Source organism: Strix aluco, chromosome 12 (genome assembly GCF_031877795.1).
Source record: "Strix aluco isolate bStrAlu1 chromosome 12, bStrAlu1.hap1, whole genome shotgun sequence".
Classification (NCBI taxonomy): Eukaryota; Metazoa; Chordata; class Aves; order Strigiformes; family Strigidae; genus Strix; species Strix aluco.
In genome coordinates, this window is record NC_133942.1 from 4,225,630 (window position 1) to 4,251,867 (window position 26,238).

General features: G+C 56.0%; 3 protein-coding genes, 1 long non-coding RNA gene and 2 other non-coding genes across 8 annotated transcripts in view; 1 reads left to right on the forward strand and 5 right to left on the reverse strand.

Moving 5' to 3' along the window:
- The first annotated feature begins 517 nt into the window (after positions 1-517).
- On the forward strand, positions 518-6,347 carry TERB2 (telomere repeat binding bouquet formation protein 2). The gene is made up of 7 exons (XM_074837898.1): positions 518-732; positions 1,112-1,193; positions 2,574-2,719; positions 4,044-4,105; positions 4,614-4,702; positions 4,813-4,904; positions 5,138-6,347. The coding sequence occupies exons 1-7, from the start codon at positions 669-671 to the stop codon at positions 5,281-5,283; spliced, it is 681 nt and encodes a 226-aa protein (XP_074693999.1). The 5' UTR covers positions 518-668; the 3' UTR covers positions 5,284-6,347.
- LOC141928960 (uncharacterized) lies at positions 1,330-5,140 on the reverse strand. Its single transcript, XR_012624927.1, has 3 exons — positions 5,013-5,140; positions 2,542-2,705; positions 1,330-2,433 (listed from the first exon to the last, which is right to left on the reverse strand). It is a non-coding gene; the product is annotated as an uncharacterized LOC141928960 (long non-coding RNA).
- A 32-nt stretch (positions 6,348-6,379) lies between the features above and the next one.
- Positions 6,380-9,559, reverse strand: RPS17 (ribosomal protein S17). The gene is made up of 5 exons (XM_074837894.1): positions 9,495-9,559; positions 9,096-9,247; positions 8,705-8,810; positions 6,958-7,023; positions 6,380-6,510 (listed from the first exon to the last, which is right to left on the reverse strand). The coding sequence occupies exons 1-5, from the start codon at positions 9,495-9,497 to the stop codon at positions 6,430-6,432; spliced, it is 408 nt and encodes a 135-aa protein (XP_074693995.1). The 5' UTR covers positions 9,498-9,559; the 3' UTR covers positions 6,380-6,429.
- On the reverse strand, positions 8,216-8,341 carry LOC141929026 (small nucleolar RNA SNORA71). The gene has a single exon (XR_012624945.1). It is a non-coding gene; the product is annotated as a small nucleolar RNA SNORA71 (small nucleolar RNA).
- On the reverse strand, positions 8,926-9,057 carry LOC141929021 (small nucleolar RNA SNORA71). The gene has a single exon (XR_012624940.1). It is a non-coding gene; the product is annotated as a small nucleolar RNA SNORA71 (small nucleolar RNA).
- A 775-nt stretch (positions 9,560-10,334) lies between the features above and the next one.
- The window catches only part of CPEB1 (cytoplasmic polyadenylation element binding protein 1), a 42,630-nt gene continuing 26,726 nt past the window's right edge, over positions 10,335-26,238 (reverse strand). For 2 of the 3 annotated variants that reach the window (XM_074837018.1, XM_074837020.1), the window contains exons 4-12: positions 20,836-21,062; positions 18,996-19,245; positions 18,576-18,689; positions 18,367-18,471; positions 17,252-17,388; positions 15,837-16,035; positions 12,921-13,015; positions 12,598-12,678; positions 10,335-11,764 (exon numbers count right to left, since the gene is read on the reverse strand). In XM_074837018.1, the coding sequence (XP_074693119.1) occupies positions 11,654-11,764; positions 12,598-12,678; positions 12,921-13,015; positions 15,837-16,035; positions 17,252-17,388; positions 18,367-18,471; positions 18,576-18,689; positions 18,996-19,245; positions 20,836-21,062 (1,319 nt within the window). In that variant the 3' untranslated portion in view covers positions 10,335-11,653. The remainder of the gene's footprint in view (positions 11,765-12,597; positions 12,679-12,920; positions 13,016-15,836; positions 16,036-17,251; positions 17,389-18,366; positions 18,472-18,575; positions 18,690-18,995; positions 19,246-20,835; positions 21,063-26,238) is intronic. The other variant, XM_074837019.1, reaches the window with a different exon arrangement.

Consider the following 26,238-nt stretch of genomic DNA (forward strand, 5'->3'; position numbering starts at 1 on the left):
CAGTGAAGGAGGCCACAGTGTGAAGGCTTTTGCCTCACCTTTCTGCAGAAGCTGGAAGAGATTCAGATGGCGCAGGAGTGGAGAGGACCGAGGCCGTCGGACACTGCTCGGCTCTGCCACTGCGTTCTCCTCGGCAAGTCAGCCACAGACGCTGCCTCCTCCATGCCCTCAGCTTGTCCTGTCCCCTTTCCAGGAGTGACACAAGTTGGTCAGAGCTGTGGAGGGTTTCCAGAGGAGACTGAGCATCAACGTGCCCCAGACACCAGCGCTGAAATCGCGGCGCAGCCTGGTCCCGCTGTGCATCGGTCACCTGCGGACATTTTGGGGTGCTCAGCCGAGCACAGGCAGGCACGGGGCGGGGGCCGGGAGCCCTCATGGCGGGCGGTTTGAGACCTGCACGGCTTCGCTTGCCGCTGCCTGGACCACTCGGGGCGGGGGGGAGGCGGTTGGCAGCCAGACCTGGAAACGGCCGCTGCCCCTCGGGGCTCAGCGCCCGCAGGATCTTCCCGCCGCCCCCTCAGGGTCTTCCCGCCGCCCCTCAGGGCTCCTCCCGCCGCCCCCTCAGGATCTTCCCGCCGCCCCTCAGGGCTCCTCCCGGCACCGCCCCCTCAGGGCTTCTCCTCCTCCTCCTCCTCCTCCTCCTCCCGCCGCCGCCGCTTCCCGCCGCGATGTTCCGGGGCCACCGCGCCTGGTTCTCGCAGAGCGTCAGCCCGGGCCCGCGGGAGCTGTGGGGTGAGGCTCTGGGGCAGGGAGCGGACAGACGGCCTCGGTGGGGCCGAGCCCCAGCACAGCCCCGTCACCCCGCAGTGGGGCACAGCAATGGCGGCACAGCCCCGCCACCCCTCGGCGGGGCAGAGCAGGGGTTTGGCAGCCCCCCCGCCCCGTGTTGGGGCAGGCCATGGTGCCCCCACACTTGGGAAGAGCCCAGAAAAGTCCTCGGTGAGGCAGCAGGAGACCCACAGCCATGGGGGGCCCATCACAGCTCCCACTTCAGGGCCCGGTGCCGCGGCCCTACAGCCAGCCTGGGCAGCTGTCCCCATCCCAGGCCACCCAGAGGTGGGGACCCGGTGGGGCATCCACCTTCCTCCTCACCCCGCTCTTCCCCCCACAGCGGCCGGCGGCGGGGCGCTGGCCCACTGGCGGGACGCCGGCTACCTCTTCAGCAGCGATGCCGCCCACCCGGACACCCGCAGGTGGGCCGTGTCCCCCGGCCATCGACCCTCACGTCACTCCCACACCGGCAGCCCTGTTTCACACTCACGTTGAGCCCTCTTCACGCAATGGCTGCAGAGAGCGAAAGATCAGCGAAGGCATAGATAACAGTTTTAATGTATTTAATGTAAAGTATTTAATGGATGCCAACATCCTTTAAAAGGCACTTTTGAAGTGCCTGGTACAGGTCTGCTGGGGTTTTACTGCTTAGTGGAGTCTGAAAACTCACACCCGTGCTAAACTGTAGCTAGACAAAACGGAAAACGGCTGCAAAAACCATCCACGCTGGCTTAAGTCCGATGTAAATTAAACTAATTGCACTGTATTTCTTGCTACATTTAAATAGATCTACTGGAAAACTCAGGGTCTAAAATAGAGGTAACACCATCCCCAAGGAAGGAATCAGGTGCTAAAAAGTCAACATGAGTTAACTCTGAAAGCAAGCATGGAGGTAAAAATGGCTGGAAAAGGGCTGAATTGCTATTTTCCTTCTGCTTGCTTAATATAAAAAATATCAGAGATCTCAAGAACAAATATAAGAAAAAGCTATTCAGAGTCTTCCTCCAGCTAGTGAATATATATATTCAATGTCATGTAAATGTATTTATGTGAAAGGGAACTGCAATGTTTTCTCACAATGCTCTGCAGCAGGTTTTGCTAGGCTGAACTAAGCAGCTTCTTTTAACACAATTGCTTAAAACTGGCTTAGATTTTTTTTTAATCCTTCAGCCACCCACTCCAGCTGTGGAAGGGGAATCCCGAGAAACTTGGAGTAACGACCTTCCTTCCGACATAGCATCCTGCTGGACTGGGTTGTTCCCCCAGGGGGAATTACATATATAAAATGTATATATATATTCAATGTTCTTGGGAAAAATGCAGTCATTATCCATACCCTGAAACCCGGCAAACAATATTTAATTCCCCTCTAAGGAGGACGGTGAGTGCTTGAGCATCCTCTACCCACCCTTCCTTGCTCAGTTGTAATGATGCTGGTTTGCACCGTGAGCCTGAGCAGGGACCAGCAGGGTTAAGAATAAATAAATAAAAATCACTTTTTCCCCCTCCCTGACGAACCAGTCTCATCTCGAGAGCAGAGTGTGCAGCGGTGCCATTTAGTCCCTAAAAATGTGTGTTTACCTGGTGTCCAGTGTTCTTCCTCCAGGCTGTTCTCAGGGGGTGCCAGCAGCCAGGACTGTAACAGGACATTGCTTGTAGAGTCTCATAGTTAGAAAATTAGAGAAAATTAGGTGCTTTTGGCAAAAACATCGGAGCAGGCCAGTTTTAATGACAATACCCCTCTACACTTTTTGTTTTTTTCAGGTTTACCTTTAGAAACCAGCTGTCTTTTTGTCTTCCAGAATACACGAGAGCCTCGATTACTTGGAGGGCAGAGCTACTGTCTTTCACTCCCGTTACCTCTCTGCGTGGGCGAGCACTGGTGCAGGAGTGAACCCGTCGGTGTTTCTGGGCCACTTCGTCCTGCCACCTGCCTGCTTGCAAGAAGGTCAGGGGAAAAAAAACCCATCAGTTTTGCTCCCCTAGGGGTGCTCCCATGAGTGCAGCCTTTTGGGGGTGCAAACCAGAACCTCCAATTATTTCTGCTCTAGGGAATTCTAGGGAATTTCCTTCTGCTGGGAGCAATTCTTCCTCCCCGGAGACAGAGGATGCTCCATCTATTATATTCTCCATCTATTATCATAGAATTGTAGAATCACAGCGTGGTTTGGGTTGGAAGGAACCTTAAAGATCATCCAGTTCCACACCCCTGCCATGGGCAGGGACACCTTCCACTAGCCCAGGTTGCCCAAAGCCCTGTCCAACCTGGCCTTGAATACTGCCAGGGAGGGGGCAGCCACAGCTCCTCTGGGCACAGGGAAGAATTTCTTCCTTAGATCTAATCTAAATCTTCCCTCTTTCAGTTTAAATCCATTACCCCTCATCCCATCCCTACACTCCCTGATCAAGAGGCCCTCCCCACCTTTCCTGTAGCCCCTTTAAGTCCTGGGAGGCTGCTCTAAGGTCTCCCCGGAGCCTTTTCTTCTCCAGCTGAACCCCCCCAACTCTCTCAGCCTGTCCTCACCGGGGAGGTGCTCCAGCCCCCTGAGCATCTTTGTGCCTCCTCTGGACCTGCTTGAGCAGGTTCATGTCCCTCTTATGTTGGTGCCCCCAGAGCTGGACACAGCACTGCAGGGGGGGTCTCACGAGGGCAGAGTAGAGGGGGAGAATCCCCTCCCGGTACCTGCTGCCCACACTTCTCTGGATGCAGCCCAGGGTACCGTTGGCTTTCTGGGCTGTGAGCACACATTGCTGGCTCACAGTCAGTTTTCCATCCACTAATCCCCCCAAGTCCTTCTCCTTGGGGCTGCTCTCCAGCCACTCATGGCCCAGCCTGGATTTGTGCTTGGGATTGCCCCGACCCATGGGCAGGACCTTGCACTTGGCCTTGCTAAACTTCATGAGGTTTGTCCCAGTTCTCCAGCCTGTCCAGGTCTCTCTGGATGGATCCAGCGTGTGACCGCACCACACAGCTCGGTGTCACTGGTGAACTTGCTGAGGGTGCACTCGATCCCACTATCCAGGTCACCAACAAAGATGTTAAACTGTGCCAGTCCCCACCGTGGCCCCTGAGGAGGCCGCTCGTCACCGCTCTCCAGCTGGACATGGAGCCCTCGCACTGCATTAGTGAGCAGCACCACGCAGCGAGCTCCTGCCAGGGCCCCGCGTGCCTTCGCTGGCACCTGCGAGGGGCAGGGGCTTGCAAAGGCACTGACTGCTGCAGTCTCACCCTTTGATACTCTCTCAGTCATTTATTTTTTTGTTCATGGCAGAAATCAGAAGGAAAATCGGTAGTTTTATTTGGGAGCAGACGGGTGATTCACTTGCAGAACAGGTAAGATGAGAAATTTATACTACAGCAGGTGTAGCTTAAAAAAATATCAGTTGTATGAACTTCAGGGAGCCTGGTTTTCATCCCAGCCCCGCAGCCCAAATATGGGATTAAATCTCCTTGTGCTTGCTGCGCTGTGTCACTCCCAGTGTGACACCCCAGGGGGACAGCACTGGATTGGGCGTGGGACACGCGGAGGGGTTTTCTCCCTCCCTCAGACGGACGTCCAGTGTCCCTGGCACACCCTCCGGGGATGCCGATCGCTGAGGCCTGAGCTCAGACCTTTCGTGGGGCATTTCCCTTCCCCACGCAGCTCCGAGACACTGCCCGCTCTCTTCTCACAGCAACTTCTCGGTACTTTTGAAGTGAGAATGGGATTAGATTTAAAATTGTATTCTAAATTATGCTTGAAATCGCAAATCCTAAAAATACCGTTCTCTTGGACCACGTCTCTAGTGTTTCGCAGGGTACCCAGGACAGTTTTAACTCAACTCTGTGTTTATACTCGCAGCCCAACAAAAATCTGACGGATGAACCGGAGGCGTCGAGAGAAGGCTGTGAGGAAGAAGCGGAGGAGGATGTGCTAGACCTGGCTGAAAGGTATTTCCCTGACCTTGGGGGTAGGATTTGAACGCATCCCCTAAACTTCAAGAGGTCCCCAAAGCACAGGAAATAATGCACAGGTATTTCCCCCCCGCCCCACCATACAGCAGCGAAGAAGAAACAGGCTCTAGAGCACCTGCCCAGGGGGAATTTCCATACCGTGCCCTCCAGGAATACCCGATGAATAACATGGTGACAGGTAACGTTTGGTGTCGGTAGATTTTTAAGGAGCGGGAAATATTCCTGAAAACGATTGTGGATGAAGCAGGGATCCGCCGTGTGCTCCTCGCTTCCTCCTGGTACTTACAGCATTTTGCTGAGGGTGTGACTGGAATGGCTCCCTTCCTTCCGCACTCTGCGCTTCCCACTGCCCTGGTTTGGTGGGAGGAGAGGGCAGCTCCCCTGGGTGAGAGCCACGCTTTCTCTTCGCAGGCTACCCCTCTGCTCGTGACATGAAGAAATACACCGGGGAGCTCCGCGATTTCATCCCCGGCACCTTGGGCTACACCGTGTATTGGATTCAGAACGAAATTAACATTTACTCCAACGCAAAGACTAGAATGAAGAGAAAATTGTAAGTAACAAGTGGCCGCTCGCATCAACCCCTTAAATAAGAGCTGCCAGAGCGCTATCGGTTGTGTTTGGAAATTCAGTCCCGTGGTTAAGATGCTGGGATGCCTCCTTGCTCGCTCTCTTCTACAGATTGATGGTTATTTTACCTGTCAGTTGGTGTTCTCCTCGTGTTTTAGTTAAATAGCGCAGAGATTGGTGGTATCGAGCTGCAAATTCTGAGTTAAAATCTCCACAGTACGCGGGAGATTTATAAATTATCCCTGCTTGGCTTATCCACGGCAGCTCAGCCAGTTCAATGTATAGTTAAATACCTGACTACGCTTACTGTAAACATCTTTAAAAAACTATTTAAAACAAATTTCACAGCAAACTTAAATATAGACTTTTTCCCCAAAACACAAATCCTTTTGTCTTTTTCTTTGTGCCGGGGGTTTTAAGGCGTGGCTGTGAGCAGCAGCTTTCCCTGGGGGGACGCAGCCAGGTGTCCTGGCAGGGAGCAGTCACCCCACGGCACAGCCACACCCACCACGCTCACTGGTGGGACCTGGGTGGGACCCAGAGCCTCTGTACAAGAGGAGAGTTTTGGGAGGTGAACCCCAAAACTCTTCCATGCCTGTTGCACCCTGGGGAAATCGCTGGGTGGAGCATCTGAAGGACAGCACAAGCCTCACCAGGGCCTGTCTCCACATGGGAGCTTCCACCTCCACACACAGCTCAGCCCAGCTCACTCCCCTCAAAGAAAACCAGTGACAAGACTTTCATTTAAGCACTTAAAAGTGACCAACGCGGTTATAAAAAGCAACTTTTATTCTGGCACAGCACGGCCCCCAAGCTGCCCGCTCGGAGGAGGCACCGAGTGGAGGGGCTGCGGCACGCGCCAAGGAGCCCCCACCCTCATCCTCTCCCACCGCCCTGCCAACAGGAGAGCCTGTACAGCAACAGCTTTACCCCCCAAACAGCCAGGAAAGAACTCAAAAAGATGCCAGCAAAGCTGTTGACTCCTCCTCACCCTCTGAAGCCTGGGACAACTGTATCTGGGCCGCGGCACCCGAGGATCCCCCCCTCCTCCTCCCTGGCAACACAAGCTTCCAAAGACCAGCCTTGAGGTGGTTTCCCCACGTTTATTGGAAAAGTGACATACAGCGACCGACTCAGAGCGCTCCTCGGGGCGTTTTGAAGTTCATCCCCACCGTGGGCTGCGTCACCTGCAGGTTGGACAGGCTGCCGAAGTCCTGGAAAACAGTGCGGGGTGGGGATGGGTCACAGCGCCCTGCCCCGCCGAGGCGGGGGAGCTCCCTCCCGGGGGCAGTGGCAAGCGCAGACCCATCCCAGGGTGGGTTCCCGGCTCCAGAAAGAAGGGGAGACCCCCGCCCTGCTCCGGAGAGCGGCTCATCGGTCCTACCCACATTCACCTCCCCGCGGTGAGTCAGCACCCTAGGGTGCTGCGGGAGGAGGGGAGGGTCCTAGCTAGCAGGGTGCCGGGCAAGGCCACCGTGCCAAGCTCCTCCCAAGCACCCTACGGGAATGAACCCGCCCGCAGGCCCCAGGGAGGAGGGGGAGGGACCCCCACCACCCGCCAAAGCCTTCAGCCGCCACCATCGAGCCCCTCGGGGCAGCGGGAGTGCTGCTGGGGCCGTGCCACCAGCCTGGCAGGGTTAACGCGGGCAGGGGCCACTCACCAGGAGCTTCAGCATTTCCTTCGTGTCTGGGTCCACCTCGATGATCTCCTGGTCGAGGGCAGAGACCTGGGGACGGAGGAGAGACAGACGTGGTCTGATGAGGCCCCGCTGCCACGTCCCTGCTGCCACCGGGGTGTCCCCGCACGCCCGCTCCCGTCCCATCCCGTCCCATCACTGCCCATTGTGGGGAAGGGCTCCGGCAAAGGAATGAGCCGGGAGGACCCCAACAGAGACCAGCCCTCCTGCCAAAACACCGCGAGAGGCCCCGCACAGGGAGAAGAGCTCGTTTTAGGGGAAGCCTTTGGAAACCTGAGGCCTAACCAGCTCCACACCAAGGCTGCCGAGAGGAGCCGGGGACGGGTCCACAGCGGCACCGACCCGGTGGTCACCCCCGACGCTCACGCTCATCCGGTGCCACGAGTCCCTGAGGCTGGAGCCCGGCCACCGCAGCGCCAGACAGCAATGCCGAGCGACCGCCTGCGCTGTCCCACCCCCAGGACCTGCGGTCTCCTGCTCTTGAACCCCAGAGCCACCCCCTCCAACCCTCTCTGGACCCCAAACCTTGATCTCCACGTGCTTCCTTCCTCAAGAGACTACATCACACCAGTTATTTTTGTAAGAAACCACAAATAACGCTGGTTTAGCTGACACTGAATCAACAGCTACGGCACGGATGCTCCTTCCCTGCTTGGGGTCCCTCCAGGGGTGACCTCTCCCACCAGCGCCACCTCATCCTGCCTCCAAAACTCGGCTGGAAGGTCACTACGTAAAACACACACACAGTTGCCCGAGCTGGTTCCTGCGAGCCCCCGACACCAGCCGTGTGGGTCAGCACCGTGCCGACACCTGAAATCTGGGGCGCTGAAGCATCCGGAGAGGGTCTGCAAGGAGCTGCTTGTGTTTCACACGTCATTTCAAACCGTCGGGAGCGAGGGAGTCAAACCAAGCCCTGGTCTCTTGTGGAGAGCCGTGTCACCTCACCCTGGGCTACCAAACCAAGGAGCCAAAGGAGGCAGGAGACTCCCGAGGCAGATCCCCAAGTCGGGGGGACAGCACCACCCCACCGTACCGCACTGTCACAGCTCCCGTGACATCCTACCATCGTACCTCTTCCTCCCAAACCATCACTAAAATAACTTTCATGTAACCAAACCATCGACCATTTGGGAGAGCGGAGGTAACAGAGCCGAGCGGTTTTTGTCCAGCACAGAAACCAGAAGCTGATCACAGAGATCCGCAAGGGGGGCAACACGCACCGTGTCTGAAGGCTACAGGGTTTGGGGGTGACGGGATGGAGCCCATCAAACACGGGAAAGGCTTTCGGAGCTCCTCTCCCTGCACTATCAACAACTGGGTGAGACCTCAACCCCCTGCAAATGCAGGTTTAAGGCAAGAGGGGGTTTCACCAATTCCCTCTCTTCAGCAGCATCTACTTTACAGCAGGTTTCGAGCCACTCTGAAATATCCTCCTGCATTCCACCAAGTTGGTTTTTTTCCTCATGGAAAGTCGAGGATGGGTAAACATCTGCTGACCAGCAGCAGTCGAAACGCAAGAAGTCAGGTGCCCTTCCCAGCCCCGACACCAGGCCAAAATCCGCCTCCAGCCCTCCCAGACCCAAACCCTCCTCAGCTCCTCCTGGCTGAGGTTTTGTTTTAAAGAAATTTGGGGCCACTAACGGAGAAGACGCCCCGCGGCAGGACGGACAGATGCCGAAGAGGGGGCCCTCGAGCGCAGCCAGAGCCTCACCTCGGGGACGTAGTTGTCCCTCCTCTCCCTCTCCTCCTCCTGCAGTTTGATGGAGATGCCTCGGACGGGTCCCCTCTGGATACGCTTCATCAGGTGGGTGACATACCTGCGGGGACACAGCACGGTCCAGGGCTCCCCCACGCCCGCGTCTCCCCCCTCCGCCCTCCCGCTCCCCACATCGCCTCGTCCCCCAGCGCCGGGGGACGCCGGGGACGGAGCCGTGTCCGACAGCGACAGGGTTTGGGGAGGAGGGGACGCGCCCCCCCAAACACGGGACAGCTCTCGGCGTTCCTCTCCCTGCACTATCGATGACCGGGCCACGGGCGGGGCCGCGATCACTTTCGAATGCAGGTGCCGCGGAACTCCCGCCCGAGCGCCCGCCCCGCCTCACCCCGCGATCTTGTTGCGCAGCTTCTTGCTGGGGATGATGGCGATCTCCTCGCACACGCGCTTGTTGGTGTGGAAGTCGTTCCCCAGGCGGGTGTAGTACTTCTCGATGATCACCCGCGCGGCCTTCTTCACCGTCTTCGTCCGGACGCGTCCCTGGGCGGGGTGGACGCCAAGGAAACACCGGTGAGGCCTCCGCCGGGCCCGGCCTCCCGCGGCCCCTCAGCCCAGCCCCGGGCCCCCCTCCCCCGGCCCGGCGCTCCCTCCTCAGGGCCTCCCCCGGGCCGGCTCCCGCCGCAGCCCCTCGCCCCGCTCCTCCTCGCCCCCCGGAGCCCCTCAGCGCCCCGGGGGGGAGCGGCCCGGCGGCGGATGCCGGCGGATGGCGGGCGCGGCCGGTACCCACCATGTCGGCGGCGGCCGCGGCAGGAGCGCAAAGGACGGCGGGAGGCGCGCGGGGCCGCCGGGAGCTCGCGGCGCCCACAGCGTCCCCTGGCGGCTCGGAGGGCGCCGGCAGCCGCTCCGGGGGCGGGGCTCCCCCGGGTCCTAGAGCCCGCTGGCCCCCGCAGGGCCGGCTCCTCCGCTGGCCCCGGGCTACCCGGTCCTCAGCGCCCCTCTGCTCCCCTGAGCAGCCAAGGAGACAGCTCTGGGGTGAGCACCAGCTGCTCGCACCTGGGGCAGCGATGGAAGAGGTCACAGAGCGCCCGCAGCCTCCCACCAGCCCTGGGAGCATCCTCCAGCCCCCGAAAGAGGAGGGGTGGCCGTGCCGGGGGGGGTTGCAGAGTTACCCCGTGCAGGAGATGGAGGGGGGCATGAGGAAGGAGGACAAATCTCCCCCTCCAGGTACACGGGGCACCCAAGGGTGTCCACCATGGACAGCCCCACTGCACCCCACATCCTGCAGCCAGCCCCCCAGACCACCCCCCCTCTGCCCAGGAGGGTGGGAGTACAGAGGGTGGTGTGGGACAGTCCAATTAGCCTCATTAACTTGCTGCTCTAAGTAGGGGAGCTCCAGCTGGAGCCTGGCTGCTGCTGCTGAGGGGTCCCAGAGGTACCTGCCGAAGGAGCCACTGGTAATTGGTATCTAAAAACACATCTCCCAGCAGAGCCCTCCCCCCAGCATCCCTACACTCCCCCCACCACCAGCTCCCAGCTCTTTCACCACCCAGAGCTGAGGAGGAGACACCACAGCCCAGGGGGTTGGAGAGATCTCTCACAAAGCACACAAGCAAAGAGCACAAGAGGGTGTTTTTTGCTGCAACGTGTTTATTATGTGCCAAAAACTACACCACAGCTTACTCCACGCGTCTGTAGGAGAGTGCAGTCTTGCCTGCATATACTACAATGAGGTAGAGACTTCACACACAGCTTCACAAAACCCCACAAAGAGCAGCTGGGATATGCAACAATGCAACATCAGCTCAGCAGGAAAAAAAAAATAAAGAGGGAGAAATTATGACACTGGTTCTTTGGCACACAGCTTCCAATAGAGGGGAAAGTAAAAAAAAAAGTTCTCAAATCCCAGCAGCAGCATTTCAGTCGACTGCACCATAACTCCGTACATTTCATAAAGGAAAGGAAAAGTACTTGTCCCCTCTAAGAGAAAGGGCTCCTATGAACCTTCATCTGTCCACCGAAATGCAGCCCTTTTTTAGCTAGTTACAAAAGAAAAGTTAAGTCCTGTGACTTTGTGTGATTAAAAACCTCTATCAACCCCCCTTAAGTGCAACTTAAAAAAGTGCAACAAACTATTTAAAACTATATACAGCAGCTCAGAGATCGTTTATCCGGTCCAGTTTCAAATCCAAAAAAAGCCCGTCCTGTTCTGTTGCAAACCCCTCGATTTACAACTTTCCACCAGCAGCCCCCAGACACAAATTGCAATAATGTTAAAAGCTGCCAGGAAAGAAAATCTCTCGTTTCAAACGACTTAAAAACTGTTTAAGAGTGTAAAAAGGAACTGGTAAAAACCCTCGAGCGTAAAATATGAAATATGATTTGGTTTAAATGAAGAGCAAAGTCTCCTTGTTGTTACAGTAAAAAACGCCAGCTGAACATTCAGTTTTTTATGCCGTTCAGATGGGGGTTAAATGAATGGAAAGGCACTGTATGGCAACTGCAAAAAAATGGAGCCAATGAGACCTGCATTATTACCATCAGTATTGCAAGGAATGTAAAAAAGCGCCTTTAATAAATAAAAAACCTAGGTGAAGGCATCTGCATAAACACCTTCTCAACACGTGGCCCTTTTTTTTTTTTGCTTCTCGTCAGCAAACTAGGAACCAAAGTCTGGGAACTGCAGAATTGCTTGAGGGGCGCTCCCCCCCCCTCAAAAAACCCCCAAACAAAACCCGACAAAATTCACTGTGCATTAGTGCAGAAACAAAAAGACCAGCAAGTGCAAACGTGAATGTAAGATTTTTTTTTTTCCCCATTAGTCCTCAGGAAGCACGTTCCCAGCCTGGGTCTGGCACCAGCAGGCACGCTCGTGCGCTCTCCACTTGGCAGGTTAACAAAAGGACTTTCTCCTGCGCCCGCAGCAGCCCCCGAGCCTCGGCGGCCTCTTTAGCTGGAGTCTCTGTTCTTCTGGTTGCGCATCAGCGGGCGGTGGTGACGCAGGACCTCCATGGAGTGCTGCCAGTGCCAGCAGGAGCGACAGAAGTACTTGAAGCAGATCTGTGGGGAGAGCAGAGGGGCAGCGCGGTGGGGCAGGGGTGTCCGGGCGAGGCAAACAGAGCCCGGCCCGCCGGCCAAGTGCCATCCCCTCCCTCCCTCCCGGTTCCGCAGCCCACACCAGCACAGGGATCTTTGAAGCGGAGGGAGGGAATTCCAGCAATGCTGCCGGAGGGTGTGTTGTGCTGAGCTTCCAGACTGGCCCCTTTTAAATAGATTTGAAAAATCCGGATCTGGGCACTGGCCAGCAGTGGCAGGCAGGGGCTGCGGCAGCTCTGCCCGAGCCGCGGGCAGGGATGGGGCAGCCGCCAGGCTCTCCCCGCACTCCCGCTGCCCCCTCTGCTGCGCAGCGGAGCGTGCTGCTGCTCGCCTCCCACCTAGAGCCCGCGGGAAGCCGCCGGAGCCCGGCCCAGCTCCTCTGTCGGCAGCACGCAGAGGTCAGCCAGGGTCCCCCTACATTTCGGGCAGCCCCAGGACCGACCGCAGGGTGACAGCACTCCCACTTCCAGCTTGTCACAGCTCGCAGAGCGGTGGCCTCCCCTCGGGGCACACGGTTCTGGTGGCTCTGGCACAGCACCAGCAGAGCCGGGGCATCCCCGGCTTGAAGCAGGCTGGAGAGCTGCCTTCGCCTCCCGCTGCGCACCCGCCCCGCCCGAGGGCTGCGCCTCCTCCGAAAGAAGGGCCCAGCTGGGGCTCTTGTGAGAACGCTGCGTCCTCCCCGCTGGGCAGGGGACAACAGGCACCCCCAGACACTACAGCGAACGCTGCCGCGTGCAGGGGAGCCTGCTGCTCCCCGAGGAAACCCCCCGAGCACGGCGGGCAGGAGCAAGCCTTACCTGGTCTCTGCAGAAGAAAGGGCCAGGCTGGGCGCTGCAGACTTGGCACATGGAGTCCTCCAGGTACGGGTCAATCTGAACCTGCAGCAGAGCCAGGCAGTGGGCACAGAGTGGTGCTAGGGGTGACTGCCCACTCCCTGGGTGGCCCCAGCAGCACCGATCCACTGCCCTGGGTACCCCAAATCCCCCACCAGCACCCCTCACAGCCGGCGGAGCAGCACTTCACCACCTCCCTCTGCCTCTGCGGGGATACGGGGCGGGCCGTGCAGGTCACGGTGCTCCCAGCAATACCACCCAACAGGCACAGATTCAGCTCCACTCACCTTTTTAGTAAACTTGGTAGTTTTGATTTCCACAAACGCAGCGGTCACCGCCTTCAGATAGCTGCGCTGGTTGTTAAAGGTGACACGGCCAGACCCTGGAACGAGCCAGACCATGAGTGTTAGACTGACCCAGCACCTGCAGTAGGAACCGATGGAGGCCGAGGGAGCTGCTGCCAGCACCTCCCCTTCCCCCCGGTGCCGTTCAGTCACTGGCAGGGAAGCAGTTTTGCAGGGAGACCGTATCCAAGGCCTGACAGCTCTGCCTGCCTCCTTCCCCAGGCAGTAACAAAAGCACAGCAGGCAGCTGAGAGCAGAAAGGCTCTTCCATGGACACCTCCAGGCGGGTTAAGACGGAGCTTGAGGGCAGCAGCGCTCCCAGGAGGACCGGCAGCAGCCGGGCAGACAGAGGGAGGCTGCCAGGGCACTGCTGAGGGCAGCGCAGCAGTGGGCTCCACGCCTGCACCTGAAATAAGCCAGTGCTGAGACAGCTCAGCAGCTTTTATTTTAAGCCTCCCACTCATCCCGGAGCCTTGCATTTTGCAGCTTCATTGCCAGTCAGCAGCATTCCTGCACCACTCGTTTCCAGCCAAGTTTTGTTAAGCTCCAGAAAAACATCTGTGCTTACCTACGAGTTTCTTTTCTCGGTGTAAGAGGAGCTTTGGCTGTTACAAGACTGTCCAGCACTCTGGCAGATCGCTAAAGCTCAGCTCACCACTGGCAGTCGCCGTGCAAAGCGCTACCCAGAACCCACCCGCTCATCTCCCGTGGCATCACACGGGACACGGGCTGGAGGGCCTGGATCTCGTTTGGGGTTACGCTGCGTACAGGGATTGCAGCTGCACTCAGGGGATCCTCCTCCTTCTAAGAGGGTCAGTTCCATCTCCTAGTGGGAGCCCCTGAAAGCCATCTGGGCAGTTGACCCCTATCAGCTGGTCTCAAAGGCAGCTGCTCACAACTAGTCAGACACTGATTCCTCAGTCCATGAGCAGGATCATCCTCGACCCGAGATGATTCAGCACAAGGCAGGTTACACACAATGGTCTTCCCTTGAGGAGCCTTCTGCCAAGCAAGCCTGAGGCAGCATCTCAGCACAGGAGATGCTTCAGTCAACACAAACAAAATTAGGGTACAGTTTAGTTACTGAAATTGAGTTTATATTGCTGCAACTTTAAGACAACTTCAAGGGTGGAAGCATCAGTGCTCTTGGGAGCCAGAGATCTCACCCACTTGAGGGAGCAACCCGGGCTCTGCATGAAGCCCCAGGAGGTGTTAAGGTCATGCTCTAGGACCTCACGGTACCAGCACACCAAACTGCCCCATACAAGGCTTCATCCGTGGTCACACTAAGGATTTGCTTGGAGCCTCATACTTCCACTCCAACTCCTTGGGACTGTTCCCCCAAGGCCATTTCAGTGGTAAAGCACTGTAGCACCACAGGCATGTCCCAAGCCTGGACTAGAAAAGCCTAAAAGCTGTCCAAGACAGCGACGAGCAGACAACAGCTCTGCACTACCAAACTCTGACATTGTTCCTTCCTGGCAACACACAGGAGATTCCCTGTCCCTTCTGAAGTACATGATTTGCTACAGCCTGAGTCTGGAATGCTGGTGCTCCTGCTCAAGCTGTAGGGTTTTCCCACACAGACCAATAACCTCAGTGCTGTTCCCCAGCCCATGACACCACCAGGGAGATACAGGGGACACGTGTCATGACATGTGATGTCTCAGCACCCCATTCCCCTTGGGGAGGCCGTCTCAGCAGGGCACAGGGCTGCTCTGTGTTACTGCAGGGGCTGCGCTCACACACACACAGCCCTGTCTGGGAGGTGGGACCTCAGAGGCTCCATCCTTTCCATCTGCAAGAGCACTGCCTGAGCAGAGGTCATGGTTCAGGGCAGCAGCTTCAACTGTGGGCAGCTGGCTTGCAGGTTGTGGTCTTGGCCCCAGGAGGGGAGTGCTGTTCAGGAGTCACAGAATCATCTCAGTTGGAGAAGACCCTGAAGCTCCTCCAGTCCAACCACAAACCTCACCCTGACCGTTCCCAACTCCACCAGATCCCTCAGCGCTGGGTCAACCTGACTCTTCAACCCCTCCAGGGATGGGGACTCCCCCCCTGCCCTGGGCAGCCCATTCCAACGCCCAACAGCCCCTTCTGCAAAGAAATCCTTCCTAAGAGCCAGTCTGACCCTGCCCTGGTGCAGCCTGAGGCCATTCCCTCTTGTCCTGGCGCTTGTTCCTTGGTTACACATCTCCAGCACCTCTCTGACCCTAGGAAAGCTGATGCCCTGAGCTGCGGCCATGGCGTCCCCCACAGACCCACTCAGATGAGGGGAAGCCTCTCCACTTGTGCTACCAGCCACCTTGGAAGCCCAAAGTGACAGTGCCCTGAAGGGGAGCCGAACAGCACAGTGGGGTCAGGATGCTGCCCACAAGTGCTGGTCAGCTGAGCTGCCCACGGCCCTGTCCTGTTCCTGCTGCCCACCAGGAACGGCCAACAGTCAGTGGGGCTGAATTTGCCCTGGCAGGCAGCAGAAGTCAGGGTAAGACCCACAACCGTCTCTGCTCTAGGGATGGAAGAGCAGCTAAAACAGCATCTAACAACCATTAACAACTTTAGCAATGCCTAAGGAGACATTAAAGACCTTGAGCTGCACTGGAATGATCTAGGACCTCCCAGTTCCCAGGCACATTGGCTCTGCCAGCCCTCTCCAAGGCCTGTCTTGCCTCCCCACGGCCAGGAGGTGAGGAGCATCACCCGTGGGAGAGGCTGGGGGGACATCTGCTCCCAGAGCAGGCAGAGGCAGAGCCTGGCACTTTGGGCAGTATTCCCCACTGAGGGACCAAGCAAAGAGCAGTGCTGCAGCCTCCTCAGAGCATGCTATGAGTGACTACTGATCCTGACAGGATCATCACTTACCGATGGGATACTTGTGCTTGTCCGTGTCGATGCCAGCATAGATCACCCCTCCAAACAGGTCACACATGACAGCTGCCAGGGCCTCTGCGTTCAGCATCCCATGCAAAGCCCCCACAAACACTGTCTTGCTGGGATCAAGCCGCTGCGAGGGACTGCGCACAAAGTTGCTGTCTGCCAGCACCCATGGGATCACCTGCACCTGAAACCACACACAAGCGGGTTGGGTCAGCCAAGGGCCTGCAAAGCCACAGGCCGTGCTGCTCCAAAGTACTCTCGGCTCACAGCAGAAGCCATTCCAGACCCTCAGACTTTACCCACAACCTGAAAATGTTGCTTTGTTATTGCTGCTCAAGGGTCCACATCCAGGGCACTACAGCCCTGGAGCTGCAGCCTTGCTCCAGACACCCCCCGAGGCGCGTTCAGGGGAACAGAGACAACTGCCACGCCACTCTGCTTCCAGCCAAACTGGAATCCAGAACACTGGTCCCTTGGAACTGGCAGCCAGGAAACAATCCATGCACGAGTGGATTTCACCTACTGCCTGCACCTGTGTTTACAGCCCCATCAGATGCCTCCCTGCACAGAGGGCTGTTATCGGAGGAGATCAACGAAACAACCCACCCACTGCCAATTTCGACAGGAGCTTCCATCTGCTAGACAGCTGATATAGGGCTCTGAAGAGGAGAAACTTCTGCCACAGCTAAATCACCACGCATGAAAGTGCTGCCAACAGCCAGACACCAGGAGCACTGTCTGGAGCGCAATTAGTTTGTGCCCGTCTAGATAAGAGCTGAATCTCAATTTTTTAACTCCACAGACTCACAGTTGTACCTCATCTATAGCTAAGTTCCCCTTTATGGGAAGGCCAACCTGAACCTCTGGCAGCTGCAGAACCTCCACCTCCAGAGCACAGGTCAGCCAGCCAAGGCTGTTGTTGGGGAGCAGCTGCAGTTACCAAAACATCTGCCTGCAGTGAGCATGAAAGCCATTCATTCTGCAAGCAGATGAGGTCTAATAAAGCACCAGAGGGATCAAAGTCTGTCTCTGCAAGCAAAGGTGTGCTGGAAGAAGTATGAAGCGGGAAAATCCCTGTTCCTGTGCTCCTCTCCAGCTAACTAAAGCTGCTCAGCTTCATGACACCAGGGTCAGGAACAGATTCAGGAGCTCCAGGTCAGTTTGACACAAGCTGTTGTGAAGGACACAAACACTGGTGTGACACTTCCCCCTACTTGCCTGCATCCAGCCCTACTGCAGGAACACATCAATCAAAGATGGCCACGAGCCAGTCTGCCTTCTGCTGCTGTTTTAGCCCTGCTTTCCTGGAGCACAGTAACGGTGTGCACCCCCTTGTCTCCAAGGATCTCATCAGCAGCCCCTGCTGTCATCTGCAGGGCTACTCTCATGGGTCTCCTCACCTCTTTGCAGCGCATCCTGCGGCTGGACATCTTGAAGTAGTACTCACTAAGCCCATCAGGGCTCAGCAGGTCCTGGGAGCATGCCTGGAGCAGAGCACGCACAGATTTCTCTGACTCAAACACCAGGTAGACATATCCTTTAGAGGTGAAGGGAAAGAAGCAGTTGTTAGAACTGTAGTGGAGGAGAAACAGATCATCCTAATTTGCAGCCACCCTCAAAATCATTCTCAGATGCCACCCAAAGTATCTGCTCTGCATCTCCCTTGCTGACCCCAACCCCTTGTAGGGGAGGGCAGTGATTTGCAGCACCTGCCCCAGCAGACTCTATACACAGGATCTGCCCATGACACACAGAGCCTGGCCAAGCTGGGAAAGAGCCCAAACTCAGCACAGCACGAGGGGGCAGGTTGCCCGTGTCCACACTGTCCCCCGTGCACACCTAGATGTGACAAGTGGGCACCACCAGCTTGGTCTGCAGGGAAACAGACTCTGCTTCACATTTAAGATGTCTTGGCCCAGAAATACAAGTTCAGGGCTTATAAAATCACTTCCATCAGTGCCAGCAGCCTGCATCTTGCATTGCTGTGGTGACGGAACGAGGCCATTGGGCACCACTGAGCCTACAAACTAGCCACTCCTTACCCCGTAGCTCGTTACTGCTTACACAACACATCAGCCCAGCTACTTCAGACAGGATTATGCCCCAGGCACTGCTCAGCTCACCAGTCCCCGCAGCCTGTCAGCCTGCCGCAGACCCACATTTGGATTCACCGCATGCACTTTATGCCAAGGGTGCATGTACTTCGGGTGCTCGCGCTGGCAGCGGGGACTGGTGGCTATTGCCCAGAGCGAGACAGCCCCACGGGGGGCTCCAGAAGCACCAGAGAGCGTTTCCCCCCCATCCCACGCCTCTGCCCAGCCCTGCTAGGGATGGGTAGGGATGCCAGGTTCAAGGTGACAGTGCTCTGCAACCCTGGTGCTGACCCAAGTGAGAGCGGGACATTTACCCTAGGGTGCTCTGTACCATCCAGTCACCAGCATGCAGCCGTACCATCCCAGCATCCGTGCTGTAACATAGCATGGGAAAAAACGTAACCCTACCGTGTCGCTATTACCTTTAGGCATATTACCTTTGGGAGGGCAGCGTGGGTGTTTGCCATCCTTACCAGGCCACTCCACACTCAGTGAGCCAAAAACACGGAAGGTGTTGATCAGTCCAGCTACAGACAGAAGGAGAGAAGTCAGCATCTCCCAAAAAAGCTCCATCCTACGCCCCCGTGATGTCAAAACCCAAGGCCTCAGTGCGGGGCCAGGGACTGCTCACCTTCCGTAATGTCCCATGGGACTCCTCCCAGGAACACTTTGCAGGAGTAGACGGGGTTCTTGTAGTTTCGGGGAGGCAGCTGCCCGCTCCAGGTACAGGTTGCTTCATTCACAGCTTAGACAAGAACAAGCAATGCTCAGTACAGGACCGTTTACTTCCCACTCCCACAGGTCTCCAAGCAAATCCCCATATTCCACAACCGTAGGTTCACCAGAGCTGCAGCAGCAACAGGCAGCTGCCCAGACAGTCTGCCTGTTTTTGTCAGCAGGTAGACCCAGAGTCTGGCTTGCCCATGGAGAAAGGTCTGATGTGCTGCAAACTCGTGTCCAGACACATTACCTGCATTACCTATGTACCCCCCAAGAAGCACAGGACCATCACCACACACTGAAGCCTGCCGAGACCCACCATCCAGCTTACCTGCTGCTTGCCTGTGAAGCCTGGCTTCTCTTTCAATACTGAAAGGGTCTTCTGGAGAGTCCAGAAGATCCCAGGAAGGCCACGCGGATGCTCCAGGCCATCTTTTTGATGCACTAGCTGGGGAGGAAGTTACTGCAGCCAGGGCAGCTTGATCTTGATCCAGTCGGGACCCCACTCCCATCTTTAGGGGGTCTCTTGACACCCCGCTAAGGGGCAGGAAGGGCAGAGGGGGGGAGATGCGAAGGCTTGACTGCAAGAGAAAATCCACATTAAAATCCAGCTTCTGAGTAAGAGCACATAATACTGGAGGTCACGTACCTCATTGCTGCAGAAGCAGCTCTGTGATCTCCTGTTCTCTTGAGACCCTCTGAGGTCTGGCAGAGGCAGGAAAGCAGCCACCTCACCTGTCCCAGCAGCCTAATGGGATCACAGTTTCCCTGGGAAAGGCCTGCCCCTGCAGCCATTTTCCACTGAACCCATGCCAAATTATCAGCAGCAGGGATTGCTAAGCAGGAGGTACCTTGCAGACCACAAAGCCGACAGCTCCCCTGGCCTGCACAGCCTCAAGGACAGCCACCACCCCCAGGGAGCACCAACCACCCCAGGAGGAGCCTCATGTTTTGCTCCAGGCAGCACCCATGAGCTCTGCAGGCAGCCAGCTGGCTCTCGCCCTCTGCAGACCAGCTCCCAGGCCTGCCTGACCAGGGTGGGGACTCAGCTGGCTGCAGACCCAACCGCTCACAGGTTTAACATGCCTCTCCCAGGGTGGAAGGAGTAAAAGCACGGATTAATAAAACAGCAGGGATGTGAGACACTGTGCAGCTCAGTGCCAGCCGCTCTGCAGATCTAGCTGTGCGCTGCTGCGGCACTGCCGCCCACGCCGAGGCCATGCTGGGGAAGGCCTGACCTTCACAAACAAGGCCAGCACAAAGCTCTGCCACCCCGCACCGCCTGCCATCAGAGCCCAGGGTGCTGCAGCTGCTTACGGCACCCCTGCTCGAGCTCCCGATTCTCCAGGGTGGATCATAGGAGAATCAACTCTAGCAAGCCAGCTGTGTCCTTCACGCCCACCCCAACGTGGGGGTCAAGGCCACAGCCACACCACAGCAGAGCCAGGAGCAGGCCAGCCCTGGCTTTAGGCTCTGGTCCCAAGGTTGAGCCATGCAGCAGCACCCACAGAGCTGGCTGGAGCCAGGCTGCCCTGCTGGCACCCAGAGCTGCTGCTCACACTGCAACGCAGACCCAGTAGCACAGACTGGGTCAGCAAGACAGACACTCGCCTCGCTCACTGGCTTCCAAATTTAGCTATGCTTTAGGGAACGGGAGCAGGCTAGACCCAGTTTGCTCTAGAAGAAACGGCCCTGAGATGGGGAAGTGCAGTCAGCAAACAGGGAGGGCAACGAAAGGCAGGGAGAGGAGCTCCAAAGAAACCCAGGCTGAGGCCTGGAGGCAACTGTGCTGATCAACCATGTCCCTGCTGGGATCAGGGCACAGACACGCTCCTGCCACACACCAGCTCGAGCACTCAGATCCCTCTGGGAGTTACTCTAACCCATTAAGGCTGCAAGGATAAAGCCAAGAGGCCAAAACATTATTTAGAAGAACAAACATATAAGGATACTGCTAGTTTGTGCTGAAGGACAACTGCATGAGCAGCCCTTCTTCCAAACCTTGGGCTGCAGGAGAACCTCTGTCAGTATGGGCATGACAGCTCTCTCCACCACTCCCCTTCCTGAGAGGCAGGGGCTGTGCCTTGCAGCATCCCCCCAGCTCTCCCATGCTCCCCAGAAACACAGCAAGACACCAGGAACCACAGAGTGGGTGCAAGACCCAAACTTACAATCAAGTCTGAGAGGTGGTCAGAGCCAGAGCTGAACCCACTGGTGTCCGAGTCCGAGGGGCTGCTGGAGCGGGAGTCCAGGAGGGAGCGGGAGTCCAGGCGGGAGTTCCTCAGGGTTGGTGTGGAAAACTTTTCTGACAGGTCTGAACCAATGGGGTCTAGAGGTAGGAAACCCAGCGGGGGCTTCCCCAGGACATTCCCAAGAGGGTTACTCAGCATGCTGAGAACTGCAATAGAGAAAGAGCCTGTCAGTACTGCAGCATGACACACCTCCTTCCCTCCCAGCTCTCATGGCAGAGACCCAGGAAGGTACTGGGCTCCTGTCAGCCCACAAACAGCTTGTCCAGGAGGTGGCACATCTGGCAGGTACCAACCCTCTGCACAGCTCCAGAAAGGCTGCACACTCTTTGCCATCAGTTGCAGCGCAGTGCCACGCAGCTGGAACCAACGGCGCCAGCCTCATGTTGCCAACAAACACCAGGGTGGGTTCCTCTCCCGAGGCTGAGATCAGCCAGGAGAACCCACTTCACCTGGGAGCAGAACTGGAGACCCCACATGCTGGTTACAGACAGGCCCCCCACCCAGCTCATGCTGTTACACTGGCATTTCTTGCTACTTGTGCTGGAGCAAGCTGGGACCCAGGGGTCAGCTACCCACGCGGTTTTAGCGACAGTGGGTACAGACTGGGCCCACAGCCAGTGTTTGCTGCACACACCAATGGCCAGGCTGAGAGGAGCAAGGCCTGACCCATTAGCAGGCAATTGCAGGCTCAGAGGTGGGACACCACACACGTCAGCCCCAACAGGAGCTGGCTACAGGCAGCCAGCAACGTGCCAGTCTGGCCTGCTGACAAAGGAGGTGCTTCACAGGCAGCAGCGAGCACTGTCCCCAGTACACGTTCACAACAAGCCTGTCTGGTCAGGCCTTTGCCCGAGAGCCGACAGACAAGTACGCGCCAGACTGCTTCCCTCGCACAGCAGCAGGTTTTCCTCCCACTGAGGAGAATCAAGGCAAGCAAATTCCTCCCTAAAAACAGAGCCAGCCCCCTCACCCCACCCCCAGCAGAACACCAGGCTGAGGGGTCATAAGTCCCATCCTGCACCGTGGGTCAGTGGTGTGGGGCCAGCTGCCACCCAGAATGAGAGGAAACACAGGGCAGGCTTGGCCACACAGGATCCCACGGGGGCACAACACCAACCAGTTCTATTCAAAAGGAGCAAGTCTCAGCAAGCTGAATGTGTCCCCAAACCAAATGAAAAGAGCAAAGCATTCAGAAATGGTTTTAATTATTCAGAGGCTGCAAAACAAGGCAGCTTGCCCTGAAGCTTTCAGTTTTTAGCAAAGCAAGTCTGGGGTCCACTTGATATCCTCCAGCCCTACCTGATCACAACCAGCTAGGACCACAAGGTTTTTAACCCAGATTTTCAGTAGCTCTTGTGCAGAAGAGGATTAATAATCCAAAACACTGTCCAAACTAGGTGAGTAAAAAAATGCCATCAAGCTCAAGCACACTATAGTCAGACACCGGTACCAACTCTGTGTAAGTGTCAGAGAAAGCTGCTGAGCATGCCTGAAGCAAGATGCTGGGATATACCTGTCCCAAGCAGCGTTATCTAGTGGCACACCTGCAGGGAGCTGGCATCTCTAGCCTCACACCACCAACAGGAACCCCAGTCAGGTACAGTTGTGTCCTTTACTTGAAGCATCTTCCTCAACCCGAGGCAGAGCTGGTCTGCAGGAGCCCTCAGCGACAGTCACAGCACCTTCCCACATATGTAGAGCTTCATCCCTGGGAGTTTCCCCAGCAGAGGTGCAGACCCATTTTGACTGCAACATGGACTACAAACTCACCTCTGACCACACTTGGAAAGGGACCTCCTGCCCTTTGAATATCTGCTTGGCTCTCCGACAGCAGCACCTGGGCTTACACCCAACCCCGCAGCCACAGAAAAACCTCCCTGGCCCGGCAGTACTTACCCTGGGCAGAGCTCGAGCGGCACCAGCCCCGCTAGCGGCAGTGGGTAGCCGAGGGAAAGCTGCCGCAGACGGCTCGAGCCGGGGAGGAGACTGCTCCCTCCTAGTCACAGCACAGAGCAGGGCAGAGCATCTCCCAGCCCAGGCAAGCTGCACTACGCTGGTTTGCCGACTTCTCTGAAGCCACGTGATGTGTTTAAAAATACAGCCAGTGTATTGTTCAAGGGAGACAGCTGAATTTGTTAAACAGGCTCAAAAATCTGATTAGTCACTAAACAGTACAAGAGTCAAAGCAAAGCAGCTGATCCCATGGCCCAAGCCTCGCTGCCGACAAACGCTCCAGCGCTGACGCCCTCCTCTGCCATCGAGCACGGTGGGTTTGTAACGCCGGGCAGCGAGCAGCCCTGTGCTGACCCCATGTGCACAGTGTTTAGAGACCTGGAGCAGCAAATGCCACAGATTCCTGCCAGGCAATGCTGTCCTGCATCCCATCTCCTGGTTATTGGAAATACTGGACCAGAACTCCGTTTGGGATGCATCAGCAAGGGTTCAGGGGCTCATCAGGAGTTCCCAAAGGCATTACAGGGTCCAACTGCTCTGCCCCATGTATTTTATCCTCATCTCTACCACCACTCTGGCTTGCTACTGCTTACACATTTGCTCCCAAGATTGCTTAGCTCTCCCCACAGCTAGAAAACCAGTAAGGCCAGTATGAGTGCATTCAAGTAGTAGGATTACTGGCCTCTAAAGGGACCTACTGTCTGGGCATCCAAGTTTCAGCACCTACCACCAAGAAAAATCCTGCTGGCTACAACTGACCCACTCCTAACCTCACGTCCTGGAAGCGCTGACATCCTGCTGTTAACGCAGACGGATTTCATCCACTCCAGAAGCTTTGACAGGTCTGCACAGGCAGCACTGTTACACGCTCTGCAGGCTACACTGAGCTTGTGGGAGACCCCACATCACCCCAGTGGGTCTGATTCAGCTTCACTTGGTACCTACAGCCACTCACAGGGACACTGGGAGGAAGAGCCATGAGCCACGCTCAGCGTTTCCTCCTTTATGCTTAGCGATCAGGTTGTGTCCCCCAAAGCCAGCCTCTGCAGGTCGCCTAGGAAACATCAGCATAAGAGACCACATCTTACTTCTCACCCCCCCAACCTGAAGCCATCCTGCTCCAACTCCCTGCCTGCAGGGTTACCCATCGAACCCCCTCCTGGGGGATGGGGCACAAAAGCCTGACACAGGTTGCCCACCTTAAAAAGCCCTCAAGTCATTGGGGCCACTCAGTAAAACGACAGTCTTCCAGGGAAGTTAACCTTGTCTCCCCTCCCAAGCAGACAGCTTGCAGAAGAGAAAAAAAACATTTCCAGCGCACATGCAAGATGCATCAGCAATTTCTGGTGTCAAGAGCATCCCTGAAGAGGCTGAAGTGAAGCGGCAAACACCAGGTAACTACTCAGACTAAGAAAAAACCCTAAGTGCAAACGACTAAGTATTGTCTACATCTATGGGGGAAATTTTAACTGAAGGGTCAACGCGTTTCCCATTCATCTGCTCATACACAGCAGCTCTGCTGTCCAGAGCACAGCAGTTTGCAGAGAGCTTCTGGAACTTTTCATGCCTCCGCTTGGAGCTGCAAGAGAGGCACATGCCAACACTCCTTTGCAGGGGACAGCAAAAAAGGTAGCTTTTAATAGAAACTCAGCTCTGACTTTTGACTCACTGCTGCAGCTTTAATGACTGGATTCAGAGCCAGTGTGCTCCATCCCTAAGCACGTCAGCCAAACGCTGACAGATTTAAGAGCTCTGTGGAGCAGTCTCGATACCAGCGTGGCACTCTTCCAGATCACGGGCACTCAGGTCACTCTAGAGAATGAGCATTTTACGAACCACTCCTCCTTAGTTGAGCTTCCCCTAGTAAATGCTATCAGGACAACTGTGTTGTAATACATCCTCTTAATTCCTGCATCATCCTGGGGCCCCTAAAGATACCGTGGGGAGCACACGCAAGCATCTTGGACCTATCACACCCAAGCCAGACACTTCACAACAGAAGTATGCAGAGCTATGCTGAGCCCACTGTGGTGGTTTCACAGGGTGGCTAGTTTCAACTCTTCAGGCCAAGTCCATCCTGCAGACCACAAATTATCTTTTAAATCTGGTTACCAACCACTGAGCTACCACATTTAACATGAACTTACCTAATCTCAAGCAGATCACTCTATCAGCACAAGCTGCGATTCACAGCACACGCCTTGGGAAAGGCACCCCAACAAGATGCCCAACACCCAACCCAACCGGCCTCAGAATAGTTTTTACTCTTCTGTGTGCTGGTTAGGCTTGCAATTTAGGATTTTCAGCACCTGCCCAGGACCTTGAAGCATGCAGCTTTCTTCCCTGCATACTATAATTTCCAGCCATTTAAGAATTAGACCTTCCTGGTAGCTTTGACCAAGCCCATTTTGTAAGAGATGGATGTAAAGATGAGCCCTAAGGAGCCAGGCTTACCAATGCTGGCCGCTCAGGGAAGGGCTCTGGGTAAATAAACCACCTCACCACTATGCTGTTAACAAATGACACTTTAATGCCTTGAGTAAGACCTTAAGATAAGAAAAGTGCTACACAGAACATCCACTGAATTTATTCCTGACAGCCAGAGTCAACAAAAAGCTCTGCCACCATGCAGCTCTGCTCTGAACAAGTACTTCTGCTTTAACTTGGGTCTGTGGGAGACCACCCAGCAGAACAGGCCAAGAGCACATCAGCAGACCAGTGCTTGTGCTCTTCACTCCTTGGTGTGTCAGTTTTAGTCAAGTCACCTGGAAACCAAGTCTCACCCAGTGCAAACCTCTCACCTTACAGCTGTCCAGGTCCTTCTGCTCAAGATCTTTCCCCACACTAAGAACATCAGTGGAAGCTTCCCCATAGAGGAAAACAGCATTTGCCATAGGGTGACAGGCACCACTGGCTCTTCACAAGCCTGACAGCACAGGTAACTGTCTGCGTGGACACAATAAACTCGCGTTGAGCAGAACCAGCACACCAGGCCCCAGACTCTGACATTACTGGCGATGTCTGACACCTGCATGCTTAACATGCAGACAGTTCGACACCACATTTGGCAGTGGCACTCAGTGCTAGATGAGCACATGCATGCACTTTTTGAAGTCATGTTCCAGCCTTTAAAAAAAGCCTATTTAGAAGGGACCAGGACTTGTCTGAGCAGGTCTACAGTGCTGAGGCCTTCTGAGGGTCATGTTTGCTGGCTAGCACCACCAGCAAGTTTAGACAGAGGGACATTTCAAACTCCAGAGAGGAGATAACAGAAGTTTGTCTGCTGAGAGATTACTCAGCACAGGAGGGATAGCAGACTGTGAAGACCTCCCTTTCATCCACCAACTACTACTTACACTGGAAGTCCAC

Excerpts from the sequence above, each read along its gene's own strand:
- TERB2 (XM_074837898.1), top strand. The coding sequence starts at position 669 with ATGTTCCGGGGCCACCGCGCCTGGTTCTCGCAGAGCGTCAGCCCGGGC. Across the intron at positions 4,106-4,613 it reads GTGATTCACTTGCAGAACAG|CCCAACAAAAATCTGACGGA; the intron begins GTAAGATGAGAA and ends TTATACTCGCAG. Across the intron at positions 4,703-4,812 it reads GTGCTAGACCTGGCTGAAAG|CAGCGAAGAAGAAACAGGCT; the intron begins GTATTTCCCTGA and ends CCCACCATACAG.
- RPS17 (XM_074837894.1), bottom strand. Across the intron at positions 8,811-9,095 it reads CTGCGCAACAAGATCGCGGG|GTATGTCACCCACCTGATGA; the intron begins GTGAGGCGGGGC and ends GTGTCCCCGCAG. Across the intron at positions 6,511-6,957 it reads AGGAAATGCTGAAGCTCCTG|GACTTCGGCAGCCTGTCCAA; the intron begins GTGAGTGGCCCC and ends ACTGTTTTCCAG.